The sequence below is a fragment of the Phoca vitulina genome, unplaced genomic scaffold (genome assembly GCF_004348235.1).
Source record: "Phoca vitulina isolate PV1807 unplaced genomic scaffold, GSC_HSeal_1.0 scaffold44, whole genome shotgun sequence".
NCBI classification, from domain to species: Eukaryota; Metazoa; Chordata; class Mammalia; order Carnivora; family Phocidae; genus Phoca; species Phoca vitulina.
In genome coordinates, this window is record NW_022589747.1 from 14,131,442 (window position 1) to 14,157,002 (window position 25,561).

Below are 25,561 nucleotides of genomic sequence, written 5' to 3' on the forward strand. Positions count from 1 at the left end.
GCCGGGCTGTCGTGAGAAGGTCGTTGGTGATGGTGGGTATTTTGTGTGGGAGAGACACTGAGCATGCTTATGCTAAAGGGAAAAGAGAAAATAGGGGTGAGGTTAAAAGAGGACAGAGAAAGAGGATGAGTGGCAGAATAAGCTCCACAGTGGGCAGGAGGCCTGGCATGAGGAGAAAGGTTGGAGAAATGGGTCTGCAAAGGAGCCGTTGTCTTCTCTGACCCTGGACAGAGAGACTCCATAGATACTGTGATATGTGGTCTGTTTGCAGAAAAGTAAAGGTAGGCACCCTTTTTTTAACTCTAGTTTCTACAGATTGGAAATTATTACATAGGATTTTCTATGTAAAAAATTAATAAACTATGAACAATTAGTATTTTCCTGCAGCTTTCTTTTTCTCCTAGCACAACGTAATTTCATACCAGGCAGGCAGAGAGAGAAATGGGCCAGGGCCACTGCCATTTCTGCCATCCGGGAGGAAATCCCACACCACCTTCTTTGTACATAAACTAGAACTTAAAATCCAAGTTTTGTTATATATAATAAGTTTAAGCTGCTCATGAAAATGCTTTTAGTTGGAAATAATATTTCACAAGAAGAGTCCTGGGGGGAGATCAGGCAAGAGCTGTCTTATCTTCGGTGACCCAGGCCACCTCCGATCCTCTCGGAACAGAGGTGGCGTAAGCAAATGAACATTGCTCAGAAGCCAGCCCGTGCTGCGAACCCGTTTCCTCATCTGTAAACCCATGGGTGTGAATCACATGTTTTTTTAGCTCATTTTCACAGTAATGTTAACTTTAAGATTGAGTATTTCCCTTTAATATGATTGTCCTGTCATTGTGTGTGTGTTACAGCGTTTCTGCAGATTGTCCTGTCGTGTGTGTGTTACAGCGTTTCTGCAGATTGTCCTGTCGTTGTGTGTGTGTTACAGCGTTTCTGCAGATTGTCCTGTCGTTGTGTGTGTGTTACAGCATTTCTGCAGGTGTGATACAGAGGAGACCGGTAGCTCACATCTTACAGATGAAAGCACCGGAAGCCATTTTATATCCAGTGACAGCATGAGATTGTTGGATCATGTTTCTAATATTGCAGATTTCTTTTGTAGAAAATGTCTTAATTGGGGGCAAGTTAGGAGCCTTTACTGTAGGAACATTATTTTTTTGTGAATTCTAAAATTTGTGAAAATATAAATACAAGTACATTTAAATCTGTTTAAGAAGGAAATGAGCATAATTACATACAGCACATCAAGATGTATAAAACAGGTTCTAGCCCGTAGTGCCAGGAGGACCCTGATGTCATGGGCTGCTTAGGAACTGAGGCTCAACTTTGCAGGCGTTCTGGTTAATTATGAAATTCCTTCATTTAATTTTCCCTAGGATATTGGCTTGGCATATATAAACCACCTGGTGGAGAAAGGAGAGTATGACATAGCAGCACGGTAATAATGACATTTTCACAGTTTTTTGTTAGTATAAATAGAATTGAGAAATGTTAACTTTACTAAAATAAGCCATTTTCTGAGGTCAACATTTTTTTTTTAAAATCTTTCTTACGGGGTACTTTTTGAGTATTAGTGACTTTAACCACAGAATGGATTTGTTACTTAACCCACCTACTGTCTCATTTTCACCAAACAAGAGAATTTAATGAGAAAGATGTCAAAAATCACGAAGAGTCTGAGAGTTTACCCTTTTTGTAAGCTAACGAGTTAGCACATGGGTGTTGGCAGAAGGCACGAGACTCCCGGGTCAGAGACGCAGGCCAGCTCAGCAGTAGTAGTAGCCAGAGTATTGGCATTTGTGCTGGACCCCACAGCCCCAGTTCCCGCAGCACGACACACAGAGCTGGCCAGGTGACGTGCCGCACAGACCGTCACTTGTGTTACAGGAGCGGGACCCTGAGCTTAGGGTCTCTGACTCTTTTATAACGGGCATTGAGCCTGCCTGCCTTCAGCTTCAGAGAAACGTGATATATTCATTATGCTGGACACTAAACAATCCTGCCCTTTGCTCTGGAGGGAAACGCTATCTGTGTCTCTCATTTCTAGGGCTGTTCACTCTACAAGCATCCTTGAGAAGGCAGTCAGTGCTGCTGCTTATAATTCAAGGAGAGTTGTCTCCCAGCAAGAGGGTGGTAATTCAATGGAAGTGACCAGATTTCAGGCTTCAGGTTTGCAGGGGTCTGTGGTGGACAAGAGCGTAAATGTTACGTAGTGGTCGTGTGGGTGTGTGTGCGTGGCTCCCCCCGGAGCTTCACAGTGCTCGCCTCCAGGACTGCGGGACAGCCTGGGAACGTAGCCTCCAGGCCGACCTCTCGTTTTCTAAGATTTAGCAAGACCGGTTTCTTTGATGTGTAAATTAAGTTTTTATTCATATATAAATATTTCTCCAGATTATCTACTATGATAGGATCCTAAATTTCTGAAGTCTGATTTTGTAGTCCATTATTTAAAGCCCTTCAAGAAGTGGTTTAAATGGGTACTTTGGGGTATGATGACATTTCTTCAAGGTGAGAAAGGTCCCCAAGCCAGCAGTGCTCATCTGGATAAGTAGGAAACTCAGAACAGGATAATCATTGGGAAAGCCCCTAATCATAGTCTTCTGAAAGAGATTCATCTTTATTTGTAAGTATTTTGTAATAATTTTCATGATTTCTGTCAACCTTGTATATATGCAATCAAGTGGTTATCTAGTAATACCTTTATGTGCATTGGCACTTGAGATAGAAATTTGTCAAAACTCTGGGATGAGAGATTTATCTAAACCAATACAGGAAATGTCTACTTACTCTTTTTTTTTTTTTTTTCCTTTCTCCATGGGATGTTTTTACTGCCAGCAAATGCCAGAAAATTCTTGGGAAAAATGCAGCACTCTGGGAATACGAAGTTTATAAATTTAAAGAAATTGGACAGCTTAAGGTAAGCACAGCCTTATTTTTAACTCTGAATTTTTGTATGTAGTATATTGATATTGAGATGGAAATAAAATTAAGACAGTAGTAATCAGTTCTTTCCCGGGAAGCAAGTGTTAGCTAGGAAGAAAAAACAAAATATAAATCTGATTATATTTTATATGTATAAAATATATCTTATATTCCTCTAATTCTGTGTTTAGATAAAGTTTTTATGGTTTTTTTAAAAGATTTATTTATTTGAGAGAGAGAGAGAGAGCAGGGGGAAGGAGCAGAAGGAGAGAATCTCAAGCAGACTCCCTGCTGAGTGCAGAGCCCGATGCAGGGCTCAATCCCAGGACCCCGAGATCATGACCTGAGCTGAAACCAAGAGTAAGACGCTTAACCAACTGAGCCACCCAGGCGCCCCTGAAGTTTTTATGTTCTTCTTAATGACTATGGAAAGCAGGTATAATCACATCCTGCAGATTATAAAATGAGGCTTTTTTCAAATGCAGTGAAGAATTAATGCATTTTCAAATAATGTTTTATTTGCTGGAAGGCGAATGAAAAAGTTGGACCATGTAGCTATGCAGCTATAACATGTAGCTGATATTTTCATGTTTTTAACTTTTTTTTTCTTTTTCAAGTTTTTATTAATTTACAGTTAGTTAACATACAGTGTAATATTAGTTCAGGTGTAGAATTTAGTGATTCATCACTTACTTGTAACACCCAGTGCTCATCACAGGTGCCCTCCTTAATACCTCACCTATTTAATCCATCCCCCACCCACCTCCCCTCCAGTAATCCTCAGTTTGTTCTCTGTAGTTAAGAGTGTTTTACGGTTTGGGGCGCCTGGATGGCTCAGTTGGTTAAGCGACTGCCTTCGGCTCAGGTCATGATCCTGGAGTCCCTGGATCGAGTCCCGCATCGGGCTCCCTGCTTGGCAGGGAGTCTGCTTCTCCCTCTGACCCTCCCGACCCTCCCCCCTCTCATGCTCTCTCTCTCTCAGTCTCTCTCTCTCAAATAAATAAATAAAATCTTTAAAAAAAAAAAAAAAAAAAGAGTGTTTTACGGTTTGCCTCTCTTTTTCTTTTCCCCCCTCATGTTCATCTGTTTTGTTTCTTAAATTCCACGTATGAGTGAAATCATATGGTTTTTGTCTTTCTCTGACTGACTTTGCTTAGCATAATACTTTCTAGCTCAGTCCATGTCGTTGCAAATGGCACAATTGCATTCTTTTTTTATGGATGAGTAATATTCCATTGTATATGTGTATATACCATATCTGCTTGATCCATTCATCAGTCAGTGGACATTTGGGCTCTTTCCATAATTTGGCTATTGTTGATAAAGCTGCTATAAACATCACAGTGCATGTATCCCTTTGAATCAGTATTTTTGTATCCTTTGGGTAGATACCTAGTAGTGCAGTTGCTGGGTCATAGGGTAGCCCTATTCTTAACTTTTTTTTTTTTTTTTTTTTTTTTTTTTTTTTTTTTTTTTTTAAATTTTTTATTTATTTATTCATGAGAGACAGAGAGAGAGAGAGAGGCAGAGGGAGAAGCAGGCTCCCAAGGAGCAGGGAGCCCGATGTGGGACTCGATCCCAGGACCCTGGGATCATGACCTGAGCCGAAGGCAGACGCTTAACCATCTGAGCCACCCAGGCGCCCTATTCTTAACTTTTTGAGGAACCTCCATACTGTTCTCCACATCGGTTGCATCAGTTTGTATTCCCACCAACAGTGTAAGAAGGTTCCTCTTTTGTTTCTTGTGTTGTTGATTTTAGCCATTCTGACTGGTGTGAGGTGATATCTCATTGTGGTTTTAATTTGCATTTCCCTGGTGGTGAGTGATGTTGAGCATCTTTTCATGCGTCTGTTGGCCATTTGTAGATCTTCTTTGGAAAAATGTCTATTCATGTCTTATGCCCATTTTTTAACTGGATTATTTGCTTTTTGAGTGTTCAGTTTTATAAATTCTCTATATATTTTAGCTACTGCCCTTTATCAGACATATCATTTGCAAATATCTTCTCCCATTCCAAAGGTTGCCTCTTAGTTTTGCTGATTGTTTCCTTCGAAGGAAACAATTGACCTTTCAACTTAATGCACAACTTCCAAAGTAAACAATAAAGTATTCCTATGTTTGTTTAAAACGTTTAAAACGTTTTCAATATTTGTGAGCCTTTGCAGTGTTCTCTTGGAGTTATGAATATGTTTTTAAACATTCCCAGTTATGAGGCACCTAAGTGGCTCAATCGGTTAAGTGTCTGCCTTCAGCTCAGGTCATGATCCCAGGGGTCAGGCTCCCGGCTCAGCAGGGAGTCTGCTTCTCCCTCTCCCACTACCCCTCCTCCCCACTTGTGCACACAATCGCTCATGTGCGCGCGCGCTCTCTCTCTCTCTCACTCCCTCAAATAAATAAATAAAATCTTTTTTAAAAAAAATTCCCAGTTAGGTTGCCCGCTCTGTGACGAGTGCGCTTGCCCCAGGGAATCTTCTCGTCTTGTTTGTTGGGCTGCTCCTTATCCAGTCCTGTGGCCATGTTTAGCCTGATGGCTCCATGACCCAGACCTTTTTTTTAAATTCAGTATCTGTGCTGGAAGTGTGTGATGGCCCTTTTTTCCTTGTAGGAACTGCTGGTAATGATCACTCAAATCATTGTGAATCCCTTTCTTTCCAAATTTGTTCCTCCTCCTTTCGGTCTGTATCTGTGACATGACAGTGTACCCATTCCTCCGTGCCTAAGAGCTCCAAGCCACTGCCCAGATGAGAACATCTGACTCACCTCCTCATGCTGTTACATCTTCGGTTGTCATGAGTCCTTCTTTGTCCATACCAGTGGGCCTCTCCTCCCCTCGGGGGCCATGGCCTCGACTCTTGAATGTGCTGTTGCAGGGGCCTTCTGACAGATCTGTGAACAACCCTACCCCAGAGCTAGCTGCTTAAAAAATAAATCTGCTGTTTGCACTTCGCTTCTTCTCGAAGTATAAAATCCAAATTGTTTTCATTGCCCCGCCTCGCCTTTCTCCCCAGCCTCCTCTCCCTTCTGGGACCGCTGTCCCACATCCTGGAGCCACTCTGATCTCCCCTAACACACAGTGCACATCCATGGCTCTGTGCCCTTCCTCATGCTGTTCCTTCTGCCAGGGTGCCCTACCCCATCTTTCTTTGCCTCATAGACTCCTGGCATTTGTCATGTCTGCCTCAGGAGACAGGATTCGCCCCTGCCAGTCACAGCACCTTGTTAACGCCTTGCTTATGTAACACTTAGCAGCCAGTCTTGCAGTTGGCTGTTTAGATGTCTGCATACTGTCCCCCTGAGGCTCTGAGCCCCCTTGGGATGGTGACTCTAGTTCTGCGTCCCCAGAACAAAGTACGGCAATTGGTACATAGTGCCCTGCAGAGTCATTCAACAGTGTTTGCAAATTCAACACTTAACACCACACTGAAACAGCTAAAGAATGCAAGGTGTATATTTTCCTTTCATTTCAAACAACGATTATGAGTTTTTAAAGAGTGATATATTCCATTTTAAGGAGAAAAAAATATGAATAGATGACCTGTAACTCCGTGACTACTTAAGGTGGCTTTTATCTCTGTGACGTTCTCCTTCCTATTATTTAGATTTTCATTAATTTGTCTGGAAGAACAGAGAGAGAAAGTAATCTCATATATACTTTCAAAAATATATTGTAATGTGTCATAAGAAGGTAGAGTTGACTTAAATTTTTCTTTTCATAATAATTTTCCAAAGTACTCTGTTGCCTTACATTTTAAAAGTAGAAATACACAGATGGTCTCCTACTTACAGTAGTTCAGCTTACGATTTTTCAACTTTAGAGTGGTGCAAAGGCAATACACATTCAGTAGAAACCACAGTTTGAACTTGGATTTTTCCCAGGACTAGTGATACACAGGATGATCCTCTGGGGGGATGTGGGGCCGGGCCGCGACTGCAGCTCCTGGTCGGCTCAGCCACGCCCTCGCCAGGGTCAGCAGCCCGCACGCTCACACCATTCTGTACCCACACAGCCATTCCATTCTCTTTTTCCTTTTCAGTACAATATTCAGTAAACTAAATGAGATATTCAACATTTTATTCTAAAATAGGCCATGTGTTAGACGATTTTGCCCAACTGTTGGCTCACGTACGTGGTGTGAGCATGTATAAAGCAGGCTCGGCCAAGCTGTGGTATTCAGTGAGGGAGGTGTTCTCAGTACATTTCTGACTTAAAATATTTTCAATTTCTGATGGGTCTGTCAGAACGTAACCCTGTGATGGGTTGCAGAAGGTCTGTACTTTCATATTTTCTGCATAATTGGAGTATAGTTTTGCCTCTTCTGAAATGATTTCGTTTCCTTTTTCTTCCTTAGGCTATTAGTCCTTACTTGCCAAGAGGAGATCCAGTTCTGAAACCACTCATCTATGAAATGATCTTACATGAATTTTTGGAAAGTGATTATGAGGTACGGCATTCCGACATGGTCATATTTACTTGCTCTCAATGGGAAAATGGTAAGAAATCGAGAAAAATAATACAGTGGAGCAGGCGGTTGAGAGGGAGCAGATTTTCGGTTTGCGGGTGTTGGATGAAACTGAGGTGACGCTCTCCATGACAGCTCACGTCTGTGTGGACAGTGAAAACCTCTCATCCGTGCATGTTTTGCAGGATTCCTTAATTCCTTTTTGGTTTCCTAAAGCTACTTTGTTTGGCTCCTTGAGAAAGCTGAAGAAGAAGGACAAGTGCTGTGTGGTGATTTCGTACATAGACTAGCAGCTGCTATTGATGCCTAAAGCCTCAGACTCAGATCTAAGTTTGCCGGAAGAGGATTAAAGAGAAACTAGGGTGGCAGGAATGGGGAAGGGGATTGGACAGGATCTGTTTGTTTATTGATGAGGGAGAGAAGCAGTAGTTACATCACTTACCCACCATATGCTCCCCACTCTCACATGCATGTTGCGATTTTGTACTCCCGACAACACTATAAACGGCAATATCCAATTTTACAGATGAGGAAACCAAAGATTAAAGAAATGAAATAATTTGTTCACAGGCATACATTTAAAAAATAGGCATGCCTGGATTTGAATTTAAATTTGGTGTTTGTATGCACCTAAAATGGATTAAAATTTTTAAAGTTGGTTGATTTAACACGCATTATGCAGAAAATATCCGTGTGCTATCTATTATATTGCGGGCACGTGGTGGGCCCCAGGCACGCAGGTGTGAATGAAACGACGCGCATTCAGTGGGAGCTCATGGTCCAAGTCACACGCGAGCATGTAAACTGGGCTTCTCAACAGGGGCTGAGTATGCCCTCCGGGGACATTGGGCTATGTCTGGAGGCCTTTTTTGGTTGTCATGACTAGGTAATTGGTGCTACTGACACCAATTTAGTGGATGGAGGCCAGCAGGGATGCAGCTGACTGAGCATCCGACGACGCACAAGAGAGCCCCCCCATGACAAAGAATTATTTGTCCTCGAATGCCAATAGTACTGAGGTTGAGAAACCATGATAGAAACGAATTATTATATAATGTGCTGAGTGCTCTAGTAAAGCTAAGACTCCACCTTCTTCCCGGTGACCAGAGGAAGAAGATTTCTGGTGGGCAGACTCTAGACATGGCTGGTAAGCTCTTTGCCACAGCTGTGACGTCGAACCCTGGGCGGCTGTGAGTCAGCTTCCGCCGCGCCCTTCATTGTCACTCGTCAGCATGGCACCGTCTTCAGCTGCTTATGAAGTTCAGGAGCCTAAGCCGGTGATAAGTGTTCATTTCAGTGCCTTGTGGTATGCTCTAGGCTGTCATCGCCTTCTTACAGTTTGGTGTTAGGTTGTAAAGATAAGGAAGACTTTATTTGCACAAGAATTTGAGGTGGTTTGCGAAAAGATTAATACGTCGAGGAGGAGAGGGAATGAGGAAAGGAATGTCTAGCTTCTGAGCGCCTACTGAGCATTAATGCCTTGTCAGGGCCCTTTTTTTTTTTTGTTTTTTTTTACCAATAATGGATTCAACTTAAGAAGGGGTAATATGGCAAACACTACTACATTTTAACTTGGAGGTGAATTTTAGATCTAAAGATCTCTAGGGACCTTTACGATAGTGATCCCGTACCGGATATCTCAGGTGTTTGGTCAGTTATCGTCAGCTAGGTGTTCCTGGATACAGAAGACCGAAGCAGCCTGAAGCATGTGTGATCCGTACAGTTCCTTTACTTTTATAAACCTGTGTTCTTAGCATAGGAAGGGATTAAGTGCTTCAGCATGAATTAAACTTGAACAAATTAACTTCATTAAATAATTGTGCATACTAATGGAAGCAACATTTTCTCATATTACTGTGTATTATAATCCAATCTGCTGTAACAGCGTGGATCTATTTCTTTCTAGAGTAAATGTACATCTTCTAGAAGAGCTTATGGTAATAGTTTCTGTCGTTTGTGTTGGGTACCAGCTGATGGAGGCTAGGGGCATGCTTCCTATGCATTTCCTATTCAGTTCAACTCAACATAGCTTTACTTAGAACCTACCATGGCCTAGAACTGGGCTGAGTACTCAGTTGGATCCAAGAGAAACTTAACACAGTCCTGTCTTCAGTAGATTTACAGGCTGAGAGGAGAGGTGATATTGATAAGCTTTAAGCAACTAGAACGTAAGTGACATGGGCAGAGTGATATGTTCTGTAAAAGATCTGATGAGAGGCCATTATTGGCCATAGTTATCAGAAGAAGTTTCTTCAGTGAATAAAAACTTTAATGGACTTCTCCTATTTCTTTCCATTATGTTCTGAGTACATACGGTGGCTCTCATAAATATTCTGTCTGTACATCTTTCCAAAAGAAAGAGAATTATGAGTGTTGTGTGAAAATGGTGGGGAAAAGTATGAATTTTATTGCGAAATACTGAAGCTTGGTCTACTTGTCCTCTTTTTAAAGTAATGCGATTTCACCATGAGAAAGCAATTCTATTATTTTTATGATTCTATTATAATTCTTTCACATGATTCAATTCTTTTTCAAGAAACTATTTTAGATTCTGTGTCATTAAAGTTATCCTGTCGATTCATGTCTAGAAGACTGTTGACTGAGACAGAAAGGAAGATGCATGACTTAAGCTTAGAGCTTGTAGATGTTTTTTTCCTGAATGTTTCAGGGTGTCTGCTTGGTCAGTACTTGTTAAGAAGGGGGCTGGGAGGATGGGTTAGCCTGGTGATGGGTATTAAAGAGGGCACGTTCTTCATGGAGCACTGGGTGTTATATGCAAACAATGAATCATGGAACACTACATCAAAAACTAATGATGTAATGTGTGATGACTAACATAACATAATAAAAAAAAAAGGGTATAAATAATTTGTTGTCCTAAGCTCTTATAAATCGTTTAGCTTCCATCATTCTTGGTTTCGTGTTTAACTTTGCATTAAATTGTCACATAATTGAGCAGGGAAGTGTTCTGCCTAACACTTTTGATCACATATTATGTGTGCTACTAAACAGCACTAAAGGCCGGATTTTAGAAAAACAGCTGTACTTCTCTAGAATATTGGCTTCTCAGTTTTCTTTTCTTCCTAAAAAGATATGAAGTGGCAGTATTTACTTGGAGGTAATGATGCTTCCTGACTTGCTGGTGTGGGGTTTCTACTGAAATGCAGATAGCTTCGTCTTTTTATTTACGACCTAGCAGCGTTACTTTCTAATACCATGCACCAACTGATGACGCCCCCCGAGCACCACAGAGAGTTCAACTTTGTTTCCTATTATTAATGACAGATACATAAGCATATTAAAAGCGGGACAATTGCCATGGCATTTCATTCAGTGAATACCTTTTAACCTTGTACTTACTGTGATGGGCACTGAGGTGTTCTCTGACGTCACCCACTCGGTCGTAACAGCTCCCTGATAAACCGTGTCCTCTGATGAATAAAAAAGACCACAGGTTGATGGTGTCAGTATTTCTTAGCACATTTATTCAAGGGCGTACGGTGCCAGGTTAGCAGAGAAAAGCCTGACGTGAGATGTGGTGTTTGTGTCGGTTTACGTTGGAGGCATCATGTTCTTGTCACATGGTATGACCGGTCGTTTTGTCTTACTTTGTATTAGGAGTCGGTGGTACTGCCAGGCTGTCACATAAATTAAGGAAAAGAGGAAATGGAGCCACGCCTCCTTCTTCCCAAACAGTATGATTCCTGGTCTCAGGGCCACTGAGAGCTGCCAGTGTTTGGATGGGAATCTTTTTCAGACATTTTTATCTTACACGTTACAGAGTCTTAAAATAGAAACCTGATCCAAAGTATCGTTTTGGCTCAAACAACATTTTAATGTTCTGATTCATTGGTTTTATAAAATATGTCATCTTTGGGACGCCTGGGTGGCTCAGTCGGTTAAGCGTCTGCCTTCAGCTCAGGTCATGGTCCCAGGGTCCTGGGATCGAGGCTCACATCGGGCTCTTTGCTCAGCAGGGAGTCTTCTTTTTCCTCTGTCCCTCCCCCTGCTCATGCTCTCTCTCTGTGTCTCTGACAAATAAATAAATAAAATCTTTAAAAAAAAATACATCATCTTTACTTAGTGATGCCCCTCCCCACATCTCTCAAATCAAACTGCAATCATGCTCTTACATGGGAAGGTTACAGTTTGAATGGAAAAAGTGTTGCCCATTGTTCTAGTCTCTTGCCTTCCTTCCCAGGGCTGCTTGGGTAGGACTTTAATAGAGACTGTATTCCTGATTCTTTGTGGTTTTCTTTTTACCAAATCTTGGTACTTTACAGAAGCACATTCCACCGCACTATTTTCATTTCTAAGTGTCACTTAACTAAATTCATAGTAGTTTATTAAAGCATTAGTTGAGATACTTAATAATACAATTTTTTTCGATCACATGAAGATTTTTACTTCTGTTTGCTGTCTTGAATACATCTAAGGTTTTTCTCTAAAAGCTGCCAAGAATCAGTAAGTAAACTGCTCTACCATACTCTGAGTTATAAAACATGAGCTCTAAAGTCGGGAATCAGGAGGACAGAGGCTGCCCAGGATCCTGGCCAAAAATCAACCGTAGGAGAGAAAGAGAATCCAATTGGAGGATCTAGTGTTTTCTATCAGAACCGCAAAATCTGAGATCCAGCTAGGGGATAAGACTTCAGCCAAAGTCTCAAATCCCCCAAACAAAACTAGGTTCAGAGGCAAGAATGCAAAGAGGACCAAAAAAAAAAAGGAAAGAGGACAAAGATGGTAACTTGTTGAAGGTGGGGTACCAGCGACTCCACTGTGGAAACAAGGCACTGTGCACACGGGGGGCCAGACCCAAAGGGCACAGAAGGTCAGTGGGGGGAGTGACCGACTTGGACAGTATCTTCAGGATATTCAAGGTGTTGTCCGAATGTTATAGCTAGTCCGGACTGAGGTCAGAGCAAGTCAAAGCCAGAGTGTGTGTGTGCAGCGTGGCTTTATGGAAGAACCAGAGGGGCCTTTCCTACTGGTGCATTTCATCAAATACGTAAGAGCAGACGCAGCCGACGCCACCCACTTCCAGGAACGGTAAATGGGGACTCGTGCGCAGTGATTCTCTGCCTCCCTCGCCACCCCCAAACCAGAGTCTGAAAATTGGTGATCCGTTCATGCCAGAGTTTTAATCATAAGATTATTTTGTCTGTTTACATGAATACTTCTAGGCATTGTTTAAACTATTTGGATTGTTATTCTATTTCAGGAGTGTTCTTCTCTTGTTCTGTTTAGGGTTTTGCCACTCTGATCCGAGAATGGCCTGGAGATCTGTACAACAATTCAGTAATCGTTCAAGCAGTTCGGGATCACCTGAAGAAAGATAGTCAGAATAGGACCTTACTCAAAACCCTGGCAGAACTGTGAGTAGAATTTAGTGCTGCTTTTTCCAATTCGACCTACGTGAAAAGTTTTTATCTCTTATTTATTTATTTTTTTAAATATTGTATTAATTTATTTGACAGAGACACAGCGAGAGAGGGAAAACAAGCAGGGGGAGTGGGAGAGGGAGAAGCAGGCTTCCCACTGAGCAGGGAGCCCAGTGCGGGGCTCGATCCCAGGACCCTGGGATCATGACCTAAGCCGAAGGCAGACGTTTAATGACTGAGCCACCCAGGCGCCCCAAAGTTTTTCATCTTTTAGATCTAGCAGACTCTGAATGGGGAGGATGCAGAGGAGGGAGCCTTCTATACCGTTTTCCTATATTCACCCTTAGTAACGTCCTCTCGTAAACCTCCAGTGAACAACTAGCAGGTGAGGAAAATGTGCGAGACTGTAGAGTTGTAATGCAGACTGTTTCCCAGAGGAGAGGAACCCTAGTCAGCAGCACTACGTAGGGGCAGTGGTTCAGGGAGGCAAGAGCGCCAGGTCTCAGACTATGCAAGAAAATTGATTTCCCAGGGAGGCTCTGGATTCTGTCATTCTTGGATCTGCATGTCAGTTAATGTCTCAAACCTGAGTCCTTCTCTAAAAGGTGTATACATTGCTTATGGGATGATTTCAAGGCTTAAAGGAGAGGTCATAATTAAGAACTAATTAAGCACTGCGCCTGGCACTAAGTCAGAGCTCAGAAAATGGAAGCTTGGTTAATGTTTTTCATATTTATTGGGTACTTTTGGTGACCCAGGCATTCTCCTGTATGCCTGGGATTCAGGGAAAGATAGGATACACTCATGCCCTAGATGAGCTTTGATCTAGCGAAAAGAGAAGCATACTGCAGGGTAGCTCAGGAAGGTGGTTCCTGCTTCAGCCCCTCCTTGGCATTCCCACCACCTCACACCGCCCCTCCCCCGTCTTCTTACATCTTTTGCCAAGACTAAGAAAGGTGCCCCAAAGTGGCCTAGAGTTCAGGGATGTTTGTCACTCTCTGAGTTAAAACACTGACCATTTTCTTCTGGAAACGTCTAGATATTCCTTGGGCTCTGTAGTACTAACTGTACTGGTAATTCTTCGTACTAATAATGGGCTCACAGTACAATTTAGGTTCATTTGGTTTTCAGGAGCTGGCTTGGGAATTAATGTGAAAAACAGTGCTTCAGTAGAAAAACATGTGCCAGTTTTATAAACTCCCCTCACAAATAAGCTTTGGGGATACAATCCATTTGCCCGCTGAATACTGCTTACAAAAATTTTAACTGAATTTTTTTATTACTGGAATAAGAATTTCCTTTTTTCTGGATCATAGTTTCTTTGTCTGGCATATGGATTTCTATGAAGCAGTTTTGAGGATTTCTATAAAAGAAAATGTTTATTACTTGAACATTGTCAATTTTCTGAAGTTTTGGGGAGATGGGAAGCAAGGCTCTGAGAAAGAAGTACGTTCTGGTCACATATAGTTAAGTCCCAAGGAATAGTCTTCCAAATAAAGTTGACTTTTCTATTTAAACAAATTTTTCAGTTTTTCATATTGCAAAACATGATTTGTACGTGTATGTGTGTGTTCAGTTAGAAGTGTTGATGAACATTAATGGAAAAAATTTTGTATTACCAGGTACACCTATGACAAAAACTATGGCAATGCTCTGGAAATATACTTAACATTAAGACACAAGGATGTTTTCCAGTTGATCCACAAGCATAATCTTTTCAGTTCTATCAAGGATAAAATTGTTTTATTAATGGATTTTGATTCTGAGGTAATGTGTTTAATACTGACCCTTTATTTTTACTGTTCCAAATTTTTAATAATTAGACATCTATTCAGATGCTGGAGAAGTTAATAAATCACATAGCTTGGCTATATGCTGATCATCTTCAGTACACTGACCCTAACTAGATGTTATTCCTTTACTTGATGTGGTTATTTTATGAAAGCACTCATATTTGGTATGGAACTTTGAATGTTGTGTGTGTGTTTGTGTGTGTGTGTGTGAAGTAATCTTTTAGTAAAACAATTGACATAATTCATAGAAACAGAGAAACTAGCCATACACTTTGGCTCATTCACCTCTCTTAATTGTATGTCTCAGGATTAAAATTTTAGGGGAATTTCTATTTTGATCCATTTATTGTGAGTTTATTCATTGGCATTCACAGATTTAGCACGTGGCATTTCCACTGGTCTCAGTCATGTGGGATATGTTACTTTATTGTACGACAAATTCAGACAGTGGATTGCTTCACTAACGAGGGCACCCAACCTCCACAGCTCACAGTGGCTCATGCGTGTGTATGTGTGTGTGCGCGCACACGCCGCACGCGCTTTTAACAAAGGACAGTGATGGAAATAAAGAAGTTCATAAAACCTAGTACTTCTCATTCAGAAAATTGAAAGTTTAGTTAAAGAGTAGGACCTGTAAGCCTCCAAAAGGATTACTTGGATTTTTCTGTCATATTTTATTGCATTTAAGGATATTTTGCGCTCTATTACGTATATATGTGTACGTGTGTACTATGTATATATTACGTGCTACAGATTAGCCATCACAAACTTAAACTTAATTTAAATAGGAGCTAAATCTACTTCTTTTTTCTGAAAGATGCTTTTAGCCTTTTTTCATAGTGAATGATTTAAGTCCTTAGAGACTACTGATCTAAAAAGAATTAGTGCAGTTCTGAAGAAGTTCAGGTGCAGAGGTTCTGCTTCTCTGCAAAAGATGATTAAGAGGATGGAGTGCTTCTATAAAAATTAATTACATTTCCCCACATCCATTCTCCCCTTATGCCTGCCCGCCCTCTGTGCCATGTGTCTCAAGAGCCGAGTTTAGCTTCCGTAGCTGTAGAGAAAAGATGAACGAGCTGAAACTGATTGCTGTTCAAGAGTATGACCCAAAGTTAAGGACTCATAGGTTTCTAATTCGAAGGTACCTTAAGGATAATCTCTTCTAACATCCTCCTATTTTAGAGGGAAAAAAATGGAGTGGCTAGCTAGGTGGTAGTAGAGTCAGGAACAGGACCCGGGTATGATGGATGACGCTCAGCCTGGTGGGCTGTCTTCCCACCACCTTTTGTTACAGACACAGTCTCCTTTGTGTTGCATGAATGTTCATGGTGAACAAAGTAAATGCCTCAAGTCCATAAGCTTTCTATCATCGTGAAACTTCAGCTATCTTGTTTTTTTTCTGGCTCCCACCCTCTCCTCCTTACATCTGTGTAATCGGTAGAGGGATTCAGTGAGGGTGCAGGTGGCAGGAAGCCAAGCTCAACTTTGTGGTCCGGGGCCCAGCACGCTCTCCGTAAGCAGAGAGTCACAGGAGTACTTGTGGGGATCTCTCCGACAGCACGGAGGCTAGAATACGGGAAGACGGGATGTTTCGTGTTTGGGGAGTGGTAGCAGGACGCTGTTTTAGTGGTAGGCAAGACACAGAGGTCTCAGACGGAGACACCTGGTAAAATGCATTCTTCTACAGATCTCTCCCTTGAGGACTGCTGCGGAGCGAAGGGCCCCGTGTGTGTGGAAAGAAGCCCCCCACCTGTAACTAGCAGCATGTGCAGCATGTGTGCGGGTTCTCTTCTGACACAGCAGGTGTCAGTGACTGTCGCTTTTTTTTCTTTTTATTTCAGAAAGCTGTCGACATGCTTTTGGACAACGAAGACAAAATTTCAGTGAGTGTCTTTTGTTTTTGTACGTGTTACTGGATGGGTGTCTCGGAGCACCCGAGCCATAAAGAGGAGAGCTTGTTGGTCCAATAGATCTTGCAGCTATGTTCGTGTCCCCCTAAATCAATGGTTAAAAATGTCTTTTCTCTCTAGATTAAAAAGGTAGTGGAAGAACTAGAAGACAGACCAGAGTTGCAGCACGTGGTGAGCATGACCGTCTTCATTTGCCCTTTTGACCGCATAGGGGGAGAGCCGCCTTTCAGTGCTGGTGTGGGCTAGTGGTGTGACTCGCTCAGGTCACTCCTCGGCGTGGAGGTTTGACCACCGATAGTCCGTAATTAGTCAAATGCAGCAGAAGCTCTGAGCCGGGCTAGGGACTAATTACAGATCAGGTGCTTTAACCCTGACTCACCGTTGAATTGTGGTTTAAAAAAAAAGTCATCACATTCGTGTTTGTGCCACCAAAATGTGTCTACGAGTAAGCACCTTGCTTGTGCAGTCAGCACGGGACACAATTACACCCTGTATTACGACACCTCAGAAGGATGCACGAACAAAGCCTCATTTCTCTGTCCCTCACCCTCACGCTAGCTAATCCCACTTCTCTCATTTGGTCTCGGTGGTAGTACTGTTAAGGCCTAGGGTTCTAGACTGCCTTGGAAGGCTGCTTTGATTCTCTGCATTGCTGTCACCATGGGAATAAAGCAGGAGTGTGGGGTTTCTCTGTCCTTTAAAAATGATACAAGAAAAGGCTTCAGGGGTCCACTAGGACCGTGGGCCTCAAATTCGAGGGGGGCTCTTGTATCTTTGCCCACCTCTTTGCACCCCAAGAGGAGGCTCAGGGGATAGCGTTTTCCTTCAGAAGTCAGTTTTAGGCAAGCTTTTGAAGGCTCCAGGATAGGAATGCAAGGTACTTTGTTCCGTTTTGTTTTGGTCAGCGGTCGTGCGGATGCTGTGGTCGTGCTGTTGGGATTGGCAGTCTCAAGGTGATGTGCTGAGCCAAGCAGGCGCCACTCCGCTGGCCCCCTTGGGACTTGGCGATGAAGCAGTGACGTCCGGCCTGTGGAAGGCAGGAGCAGGATCATAGCGGCGGCATCTGTCTGTGTGCCCGGGTCGTCCGTGCAGCGCTGAAACTCAGGGCCCCCGCTCAGGTGGAGCATCTTCCCTGTCGGGCAGTGTCTCTGAGAATTTGCCTTGGCCGATGGGACAGAGCCGCCTGGGCCTGCGTGCCCCTCTGGGAAAGAGCGCCACGTGTCCGGCTCACACGCTGACCCCAGTGTGGGCACAGAGGCCGGGTCCCCGTCCGAGTGCCATGGAGGCCTGGCCACTCCGCCCCCTCCCGGCCTTGGGGACATGCCACCAGCTGACCTGAGGAGCCATTTCTTTGTGTGCATGTGGCCTGGCTAGACTCTTTAGTGACCAGGCACGACGGGGGCTGGCCAACTCCAGCGAACCTGTTTACAGTCGCGGCTTCAGGGGCAGACTGCTCCTCGGTTCCTCGCCCCGGGTGGGAATGTACTTGTGTGAGTGCTGCGGTCGGGCTTCCCGCCCCTCGTGGGTGATGGGGTGTGTGTTTCCAGGTAGCATGAACTACACTTTGGACATCAATTTCTAATGTATGCATCATATATTGATAGACTTAATCTTGCCTCTGAGTAGAAAGTGAATCCCGCACTTCCTTTGAGGTCCATTAACTTTTTCAGACAGCTAGGGAAAGGAATCCGTATTGAAAATGGGTTCAGAACGTCTGTATTTGGCTTGATTTTTGAGGTCACCAGGAGAGGCAGCATGTCATGGCAGACACGGATCTCAACACGACTTCACAGAGAGCAGATGCAGAATTTTTCATAGTATGAAAAATAATTTAGCACTTGCTGCTTGAGTTTTTAAGAACATTCTCTTATCCCATGACTGTATCCCTTTTATGTAAAAGACAGGAAGTTTTAGGATTCAGGAAGGCCACTAATCAAGCATTTTATTTCTGAAGCCGTGCAGCCGACGTGAGGATGTTAGCGCTCATTGACGTTTCCCTGGCGCTCAGTGTATGCCGGGCGTCTCAGTATGGAGCGGAGTGTTTTGCAAATGGCAACACATTCAGTCCTCACAACGACCCAGTGAGATTTTGGCAGATAAAGAAATTCAGTCACAGGGAGGGTGGTGACTTGTTCGGGTCGTATGGCTGGTCACTCGAGGCCGTTCTGGACAGAGTGTCAGATTGTCCTTGTCTCCTGAAGGTGTTCTTTGCACTTTTCCTTCACTGAGACATTTTCCTGAAAACCGCTTTTCTCTCAGGCTCTCCATGGAGGCCGTTTAGAACTGATTAAATTAAACAGGTCTTGCTTTTCTTATTTTTATGTTCATGGTTTACTCCTTTGTTCTTTTTAGTATCTGCATAAGCTTTTCAAGAGAGACCATCATAAGGGGCAGCGCTACCATGAAAAACAGATCAGCCTTTATGCTGAATATGATCGATCAAACTTACTTCCCTTTCTCCGAGATAGTACCCATTGCCCCCTTGAAAAGGTAAGTCACAGACTCGCGCGCTCACTTCAGGTGAAGAAGTTGTCCTTGTTGGTAAGCTGTGGATCATTCTCGTCTTCCTGTCGCTCATCCATCCCTGTTCAAGGAGTGACGGCTGCTCTCACAGCGGGAGGTTTTGCTGGGGCCTTCTGATGAGGATTGGAAGGCCTTGCGGCGGAGATTTTGTTGAGCAGCTGAAGCATTTCTCTGCCAGGTTGAATTAGAATAAAGGTTTAATCCGGGGTGGAGGACTCAATCAACCACCAAGCAAAAACAGCGTCAGGAGTCTGAGTCCGTTTACCAGGGTCAGAGTGGGGCCTAAGACCGCCCTGGGAGGGAGACCCAGGCCAGCCCAAGCCAGAGGCGTCTGCCGCAGACTCAAGGTCCGTAACTTGGACCCTGTCCCCTGTCCCCTGTCCCCTGTCCGCTCTCCACAGCCACATGGTCTGTTTCTGTGTTTCTCACACTGCGTTCCATTTCTCTATTGTACTGCATTCCATTATAATGATGAGAAATTACTAGTCTGTTTCCCACTGTCCTGTATATTCTTAAAGGACAGGTAGTTTGTCTCACTCATTTTGGTAAACCCAGCAGCCGGCACTCATTAGACACTTAGTGTTGCATCGTGAGTGAGGGAGTGAGTGAATAAATGAAGACATACGAGATTCTAGTCAGGGCTGCCTATGAACTAGTAAGTGTTTTGAGCCTGCTGTTTGAATGCAGTTGATACTTACCACGTATATACTAGAAACTGGGCGATCTGCGGCCCCCAGTGCTGTTTCCTGTGGTTCTTCATACTGTTTGGAACACGATCTAACATCTACGGGTGTCTTACTAAATTCGGATGGCCAGACAGAAAGTACTTTGGAGTCAGCTGTATGTATCAACAAAACAAAAAAATGTATTTGACCCCTTAGAGATATGTATTACGAAGTTGACTGAGGGGCGCCTGGGTGGCTCAGTCTGCTGGGCGTCCGACTCTTGGTTTCGGCTCAGGCATGATCTCAGGGTCGTAGGATCAAGCCCACGTGGGGCTCTGCACTCAGGGTCGAGTCTACTTCGGATTCTTTCTCCCTCTTCCTCCCCCTCTGCCCCTCCCCGCTCGCACTCTGTCTTCAAAATACATAAATCTTTTAAAAAAACAGTTGACTGAGAACATGCTGTTTCTGTGAACTGACAGCTTTTATAGTTGCTTCTTCAGCCATGTTGATAAATGTATTGGATTCGTTATGAACCAATTTCAGCTCAGTGGATTTTCGAAATCTGCAGTTAATGAAAAAATATCTGGCCTGCATATTAATTTATGAAAAACTTTAACATTTTAAATTTGGGTCCTAAGATATTTTCTCAAGAATAAATTTGGAAATTCATCATCTTACTCTAAAAATAAAAGCAAATGTTTCCCTCTTCTCATTACAGAATCTATAATCTAGGGGGGAAAAGTGAGAATCTTATTCTTTGCACAGTGCCCCTTCATCTGTATCTCACTCTTTGAGGAGACGTCATTTGTTTCCAGGAGGACGGGGCATCTCTGGTTGACTCCTCAGCCGCACACCTGTGACCAGCAGCCTGGCTCCTTCCCATCCACGAAACTCGGGTGCAGAGGTTTCCAGATTCCAGTGTGTTTGTGCTTCTCACACACTTTCAACCCATCTGGTTTATAGTTTCCCAGTCTAGTAGTGTTCAACAGAAAGCACACTGTTCTCCCTAAAAGGGGAGCATCAGGAAATTGCAGACCTACACATGGCATTCTAATACATAGAACTTGCTTAGAGCATCATATAGACCTTTTAGAATTCTCTGTGATCCACTGAGAAGAACCAGTTGCATGTAAAATAACTCAACAGAAGCATAGTGAAATCGATTATGTTTCCGATAGTTTTTTTTTTTAGAGTTATCTCATGTTTTCCACTGAAAGAGAATTTTGAAACAAATGAATTAGAGCTGGTAATGGTAGAAACATGCCATTAAAAATAAGTCAGTAACCTGCCCTTTTAGAACTTTCTAGATGAGCTGTTATGTTACAGATCATTGAGGTTTCTTCATAAGAGATTCTCATCAGGATCCATTGTGTATATCCATCTGTATGTTTGCAAAAAAATGTATTCTTATCCTTGCTCAGGTATGTAAAACCACATTAAAGAGGGTATTACTTATACCCTGAAAAAGCTAGCAATTTATAAAAAGCGAAGTGGATTTGCCCCCCTTACACACATGTCAGGCTTGTTAACTGTGAAGTGAAGATCATGAGTTACAGGTTCACCTGTTTTGTCTAGAGAAAGACTCAGAAAATTTGGTAACGTTTTCTACTAAATATAAAGTGAAGAGCTTAAAATTTTAATGCCCCACCAAAGAAATCTCTGTTTCAGAAGAGTATATAGAGGTTTAGTCCTATTAGATGCTTTGGTGATAATTCTCGTGGTCGCTTTATTTTAAATGGGAAGTGTTTAAGGTTTCATGGCTTTATTCAGAGCATGTTGACCCCCTCCATCCCTTGTCGATGATTCCCTTCTGGCAGAATAGCAGCTCTCTCTTCCTCTGGTTGTCTGCCTTTGCCGGGATTTGGGTAATTGTTGAGAGGAGGGGTGATTTCAAATGACAGCTGGTTGAAATCTTCAAGAATCCCAGTCAAACTTAGTTTGAATTGATTGAAATCCCACAATCAATATTTGGTCAAAAACTTTGTAGAGACCCTGCCATCATATCAGAAGCCCTTTAAGAAAGTGGCATTCCCAAGGTGGCAGTATTTATCAGAGACCAGAGTTCAGGATTTAAAATCACCACAACGTGTAAATCCCAAAATTAATCACAAGCTTTTATGAAATTGTGCCTTCTAAAGGAGATACAGAGGTGGTAGGAATTTATAACACTGACAGCCATATAAAAAGACAATAAAAACCATTTATGGAGTTTCCGCTGTGCTTTATAACATGCGCTGTGCTTTCATGTACCTTATTTTTATTTAATCTCTACAGAAGCACAGGTAGGTGCATAAAGTCATTTTATCCACGACCAGCTAAGTCTTCAGGAGTTGAAAGAAACAACCCAGAATGTAGAGCTAATAAGGCAGAGGGCCAAGACTTAGAACCTGGATCTCTTAAGTCAGGTCCCCTATTCTTTCCACAATGGTGAGGAATCACTTTTCAGGTTTAAGATGTTAATTGTAGGGCGCCTGGGTGACTCAGTCAGTTAAGCATCTGACTTGGTATCAGCTCAGGTCGTGACCTCAGGGTCCTGGAATCCAGCCCTTTGGGGCTCCTGCTTGAGATTCTCTCTCTCTGGCCCTCCCCCAACTTGTGCACTCGCACTCTCCTTCTCTTTTCCTTTCTTTCCCTAAAATAAATAAATCTTGGGGCACCTGGGTGGCTCAGCCAGTTAAGCGGCTGCCTTCGGCTCAGGTCATGATCCTAAGGTCCTGGGATCGAGCCCCGCATCGGGCTCCTTGCTCAGCAGGGAGTCTGCTTCTCCCTTTCCCTCTGCCTGCCACTCCCCCTCCTTGTGCTCTCTCTCTCTTTCGGATTAAAAAAATAATAATAAATAAATAATAAGGTAAAATAAATAAATCTTAAAAAATATATCCCTTAGTATTGCAGGAATCATGAAAGACATCAGTTTTTAAGCTATTAAACTGTCCTTTCTTCTATAATTTCCAGGCGTGATCATCAGGTACTAGTTTTCATTTACAAATCTCATTTGCTTATGCCTAGAATAGTTAAAAGCAGAATGTCGACTCTGCAGCTTTGGGAATTTATACCTGAATTTATGATTTCTCTCATATCTAATGGCATTTACAAGGCAGCAGTAGTTACGAATTTGTGGGAATAAAGCTGGGAGATGCAACGTTTACAGATTCCCATTAATGCCGTGTAAGAAGACTTCATAAATGACGGCAGGGTCAAGGCTGGGTGGAAATCCTTATTTAATTTATAGTTGATCAGGCTCTGGTTAGTTACCCCCAGATCTCTAACTCTTTTCCTTGCCTTTACACTAAATCAGGAAAAGGAGAATTAAAACATTACTTTTGCATCGTTTTTTACTCAATTTCTGTCATTATTCTGTCTTTCCACTTTTATTTTTACTATGATTCTCCCTTTCCATGTGTCTGTGTCTGTCTCCCTCCTCTGGACTTTAAAAATCTTAGTTTCACTACTCTTTCCTCTAGAGGGAGCATTGTGGCCCAGGAACATTCAAGAATCTAGGGAAACGTGGTTTTATGCTTCACTTGTATCAGTAATAGGAAAATTCTATGTACCAGAAATATTTTCTTTTTACATTTTACTCAAAATTTCTAGAGATTTCTAGAGTCTCTGCTTTCTCATATATGAGAAATGAATAATTTCAGTACTGTTAGAAACCAGACATAAAACATTTAAAAAATCTGTGAAACTCAAATTTCAGAGACTCAGATTATGTTTGAGCTTGGTGTGACACATCTGCTTGCATTCCAGTCCCTTCCTGACTTCAGACTTGCCTTTAGACGTTTCTTCTCATAGGACTTGTCCTTTTTGATGATATCCTAAGAGCTTCCAGCAGCACCATCCTATAGAATGTTCTGCGGTGATGAAAATGTGCTGCTCTGACAAGGTAGCAGCAGCCACATGTCTAGTGGGGAACTGCATTTTAAATTTAAATTTAAATGGCCCCATGTAACAAGTGGCTCCTGTCTTAGGTGAGCCTGCAGACTACCAGGTCTGTGTGGTTGGAGGCAGGTATGTTCGCAGATCTTCAAGAGAAGGGGGGATGGTTTTGTTGGAAACTTCTCAATGGTACTTTGAAGTGTCGGTAAATTTCCAAGTACAAAATTGATTTGTAGATACCTTTCAGTAAAAACTAATTTAGGCAGTATACTCATCTTTATTCACACTCTCCTTCTCTAAACGCTCTACCTATCCACTCGTATTAACATTTTCTTGTTTATCTGTGCGCGACATGGTCTCGCTGCGCCGCAAACTGTCCATCTCTATCTCTCGCAGCTCGTGTGATCAAGGCACTCTGTTGGTTTCTCAGTAACTTTTTGGTGGAATGGTCCCAGGTCCTCTGAACTTCATGTTTTTTGCTGTTTCCTTTCACTGTCTACTTCTCACATGGGTATCCTGTCTCTGGTCTAGTATCATTCCAGAAGGGTAAGGAGTAGGTAAGAAAATTCCATTGTGTATAATGATGATTGATTAATGGGCATGACAGTATAGAGATAAGGTAAATCGTGTTTTTAATCAAAACGAATGGAGAGTTTTCGAAGTGTTCGGAATAGGTTCAGCTATGGGTGAGAAAAATCCCCAAATAACAGTGGCTTCAACAGAGTAGCAGTTTAGTTCTCTGGCCCACGGAAGTCCTGGTGGCAAGCCACGCAGTTGGAGACCTGGGCTCTTTTCTCTTGTTCCCTCACCTTGTATGACCTTCAGCTTGTGGTGTAAGATAATACCATTCATGTTTCCAGGAGCAGATTGGGTGAAAGGACTAAAAATAAGAAAACAAAGGGATGACTGGCCTTGCTTCTTAAAGAATATTGCCAGAAGCTACCATGTTGCCGTTTCCTTCCTGTGGGGACATCCGTCACACGGCTCTCCCAGCCAGGCTGGGGACTTGGAGATGGTTCTTTCTCTGGGTAGTCACACACCCACCTAAAATCTTACTACTCGAGAAATGGGTAAAGGATATTGGGGGACAATTTGGCTGTCTCTGCCACATAACTGTCAAAGGAGCCTTGTAAGTAATCGAATTAATAGTTTCCTCCTCATTGTGACCTTTCTGTGTTCTCACTTACTCATTTTCATGATTTGTGTTCTTCAAACTCCACCCTAATTTCACTGTAATTCTAAAATAAGGTGTTCTTTCCTTTTCTTATGTGTGGTTCAGGATTCCCGCCACCCCGGCCCCCAGCATTGATTTCTGTGATCAGCATTTTTTCCTCCCTTTTAGCTGTTACTCTCCAACCAGAGACACACACTTAAATATATATTCTACACAAAAATTTTAAGTCAAAAATCAAAATGCCCAAACCAACTCCTGCTATTATTTCCCTGGTAATAGTAATACCTGGTTGTCCTGGTATTAACCGGCTGGTTGTTGGTAAATGACTACTGCAACTACACAGCCCAGTGATCTTCCTCCTGAAACCTTTTCTGCCTGCTCATCGTTTAAAGAAATAGGTACTGCAACCCCCCCCCCCCCAAGTAGCCAGGCCCCAGCCACGGGGTCGTGGGCCGTGGAGTTGTTAACTGGTTGGGAAGAAGTGTGCGGGCTGCCACGAGGGGGGCTCCCTGGGACCTGGAGTGGGTGATGTGGGGTCCGAGGAGTAATCGCCTGAAGCACTCGTCAGGGGTGGAGGGTAGGGAGTGAGGGCAGCATTCCAGGCGGAGGGATCACAGTGGAGGCGGGAGCAGGGTGTGAGGGAGGCGTGGCTGCCCAGGCAGGCAGGGCAGGTCGCCGATGTCTCATAGGCCACAGCGAGGATTCTCGAAGATTCTCGGCCGTACGTTAGAGTGGAGCACCGCCGCAGGGAGGTCACATAGGTGGGGTGGGAGGTGAGGTTTCCTAGGGATCGCTTACTGGTCATGCTGCACCCAGTTCAGATGCCGCCTCTGCTGTGAAGCTTTTTACAAG

At 43.0% G+C, this 25,561-nt stretch overlaps 1 protein-coding gene across 4 annotated transcripts in view; it reads left to right on the plus strand.

Moving 5' to 3' along the window:
• Window positions 1-25,561, plus strand: part of VPS41 (VPS41 subunit of HOPS complex) — a 175,976-nt gene that overhangs the window by 131,920 nt on the left and 18,495 nt on the right. For all 4 annotated transcript variants that reach the window (XM_032430609.1, XM_032430611.1, XM_032430608.1 and 1 more), the window contains 8 exons: window positions 1,380-1,441; window positions 2,839-2,920; window positions 7,277-7,369; window positions 12,635-12,762; window positions 14,391-14,535; window positions 16,403-16,444; window positions 16,592-16,642; window positions 18,824-18,961. In XM_032430609.1, the coding sequence (XP_032286500.1) occupies window positions 1,380-1,441; window positions 2,839-2,920; window positions 7,277-7,369; window positions 12,635-12,762; window positions 14,391-14,535; window positions 16,403-16,444; window positions 16,592-16,642; window positions 18,824-18,961 (741 nt within the window). The remainder of the gene's footprint in view (window positions 1-1,379; window positions 1,442-2,838; window positions 2,921-7,276; window positions 7,370-12,634; window positions 12,763-14,390; window positions 14,536-16,402; window positions 16,445-16,591; window positions 16,643-18,823; window positions 18,962-25,561) is intronic.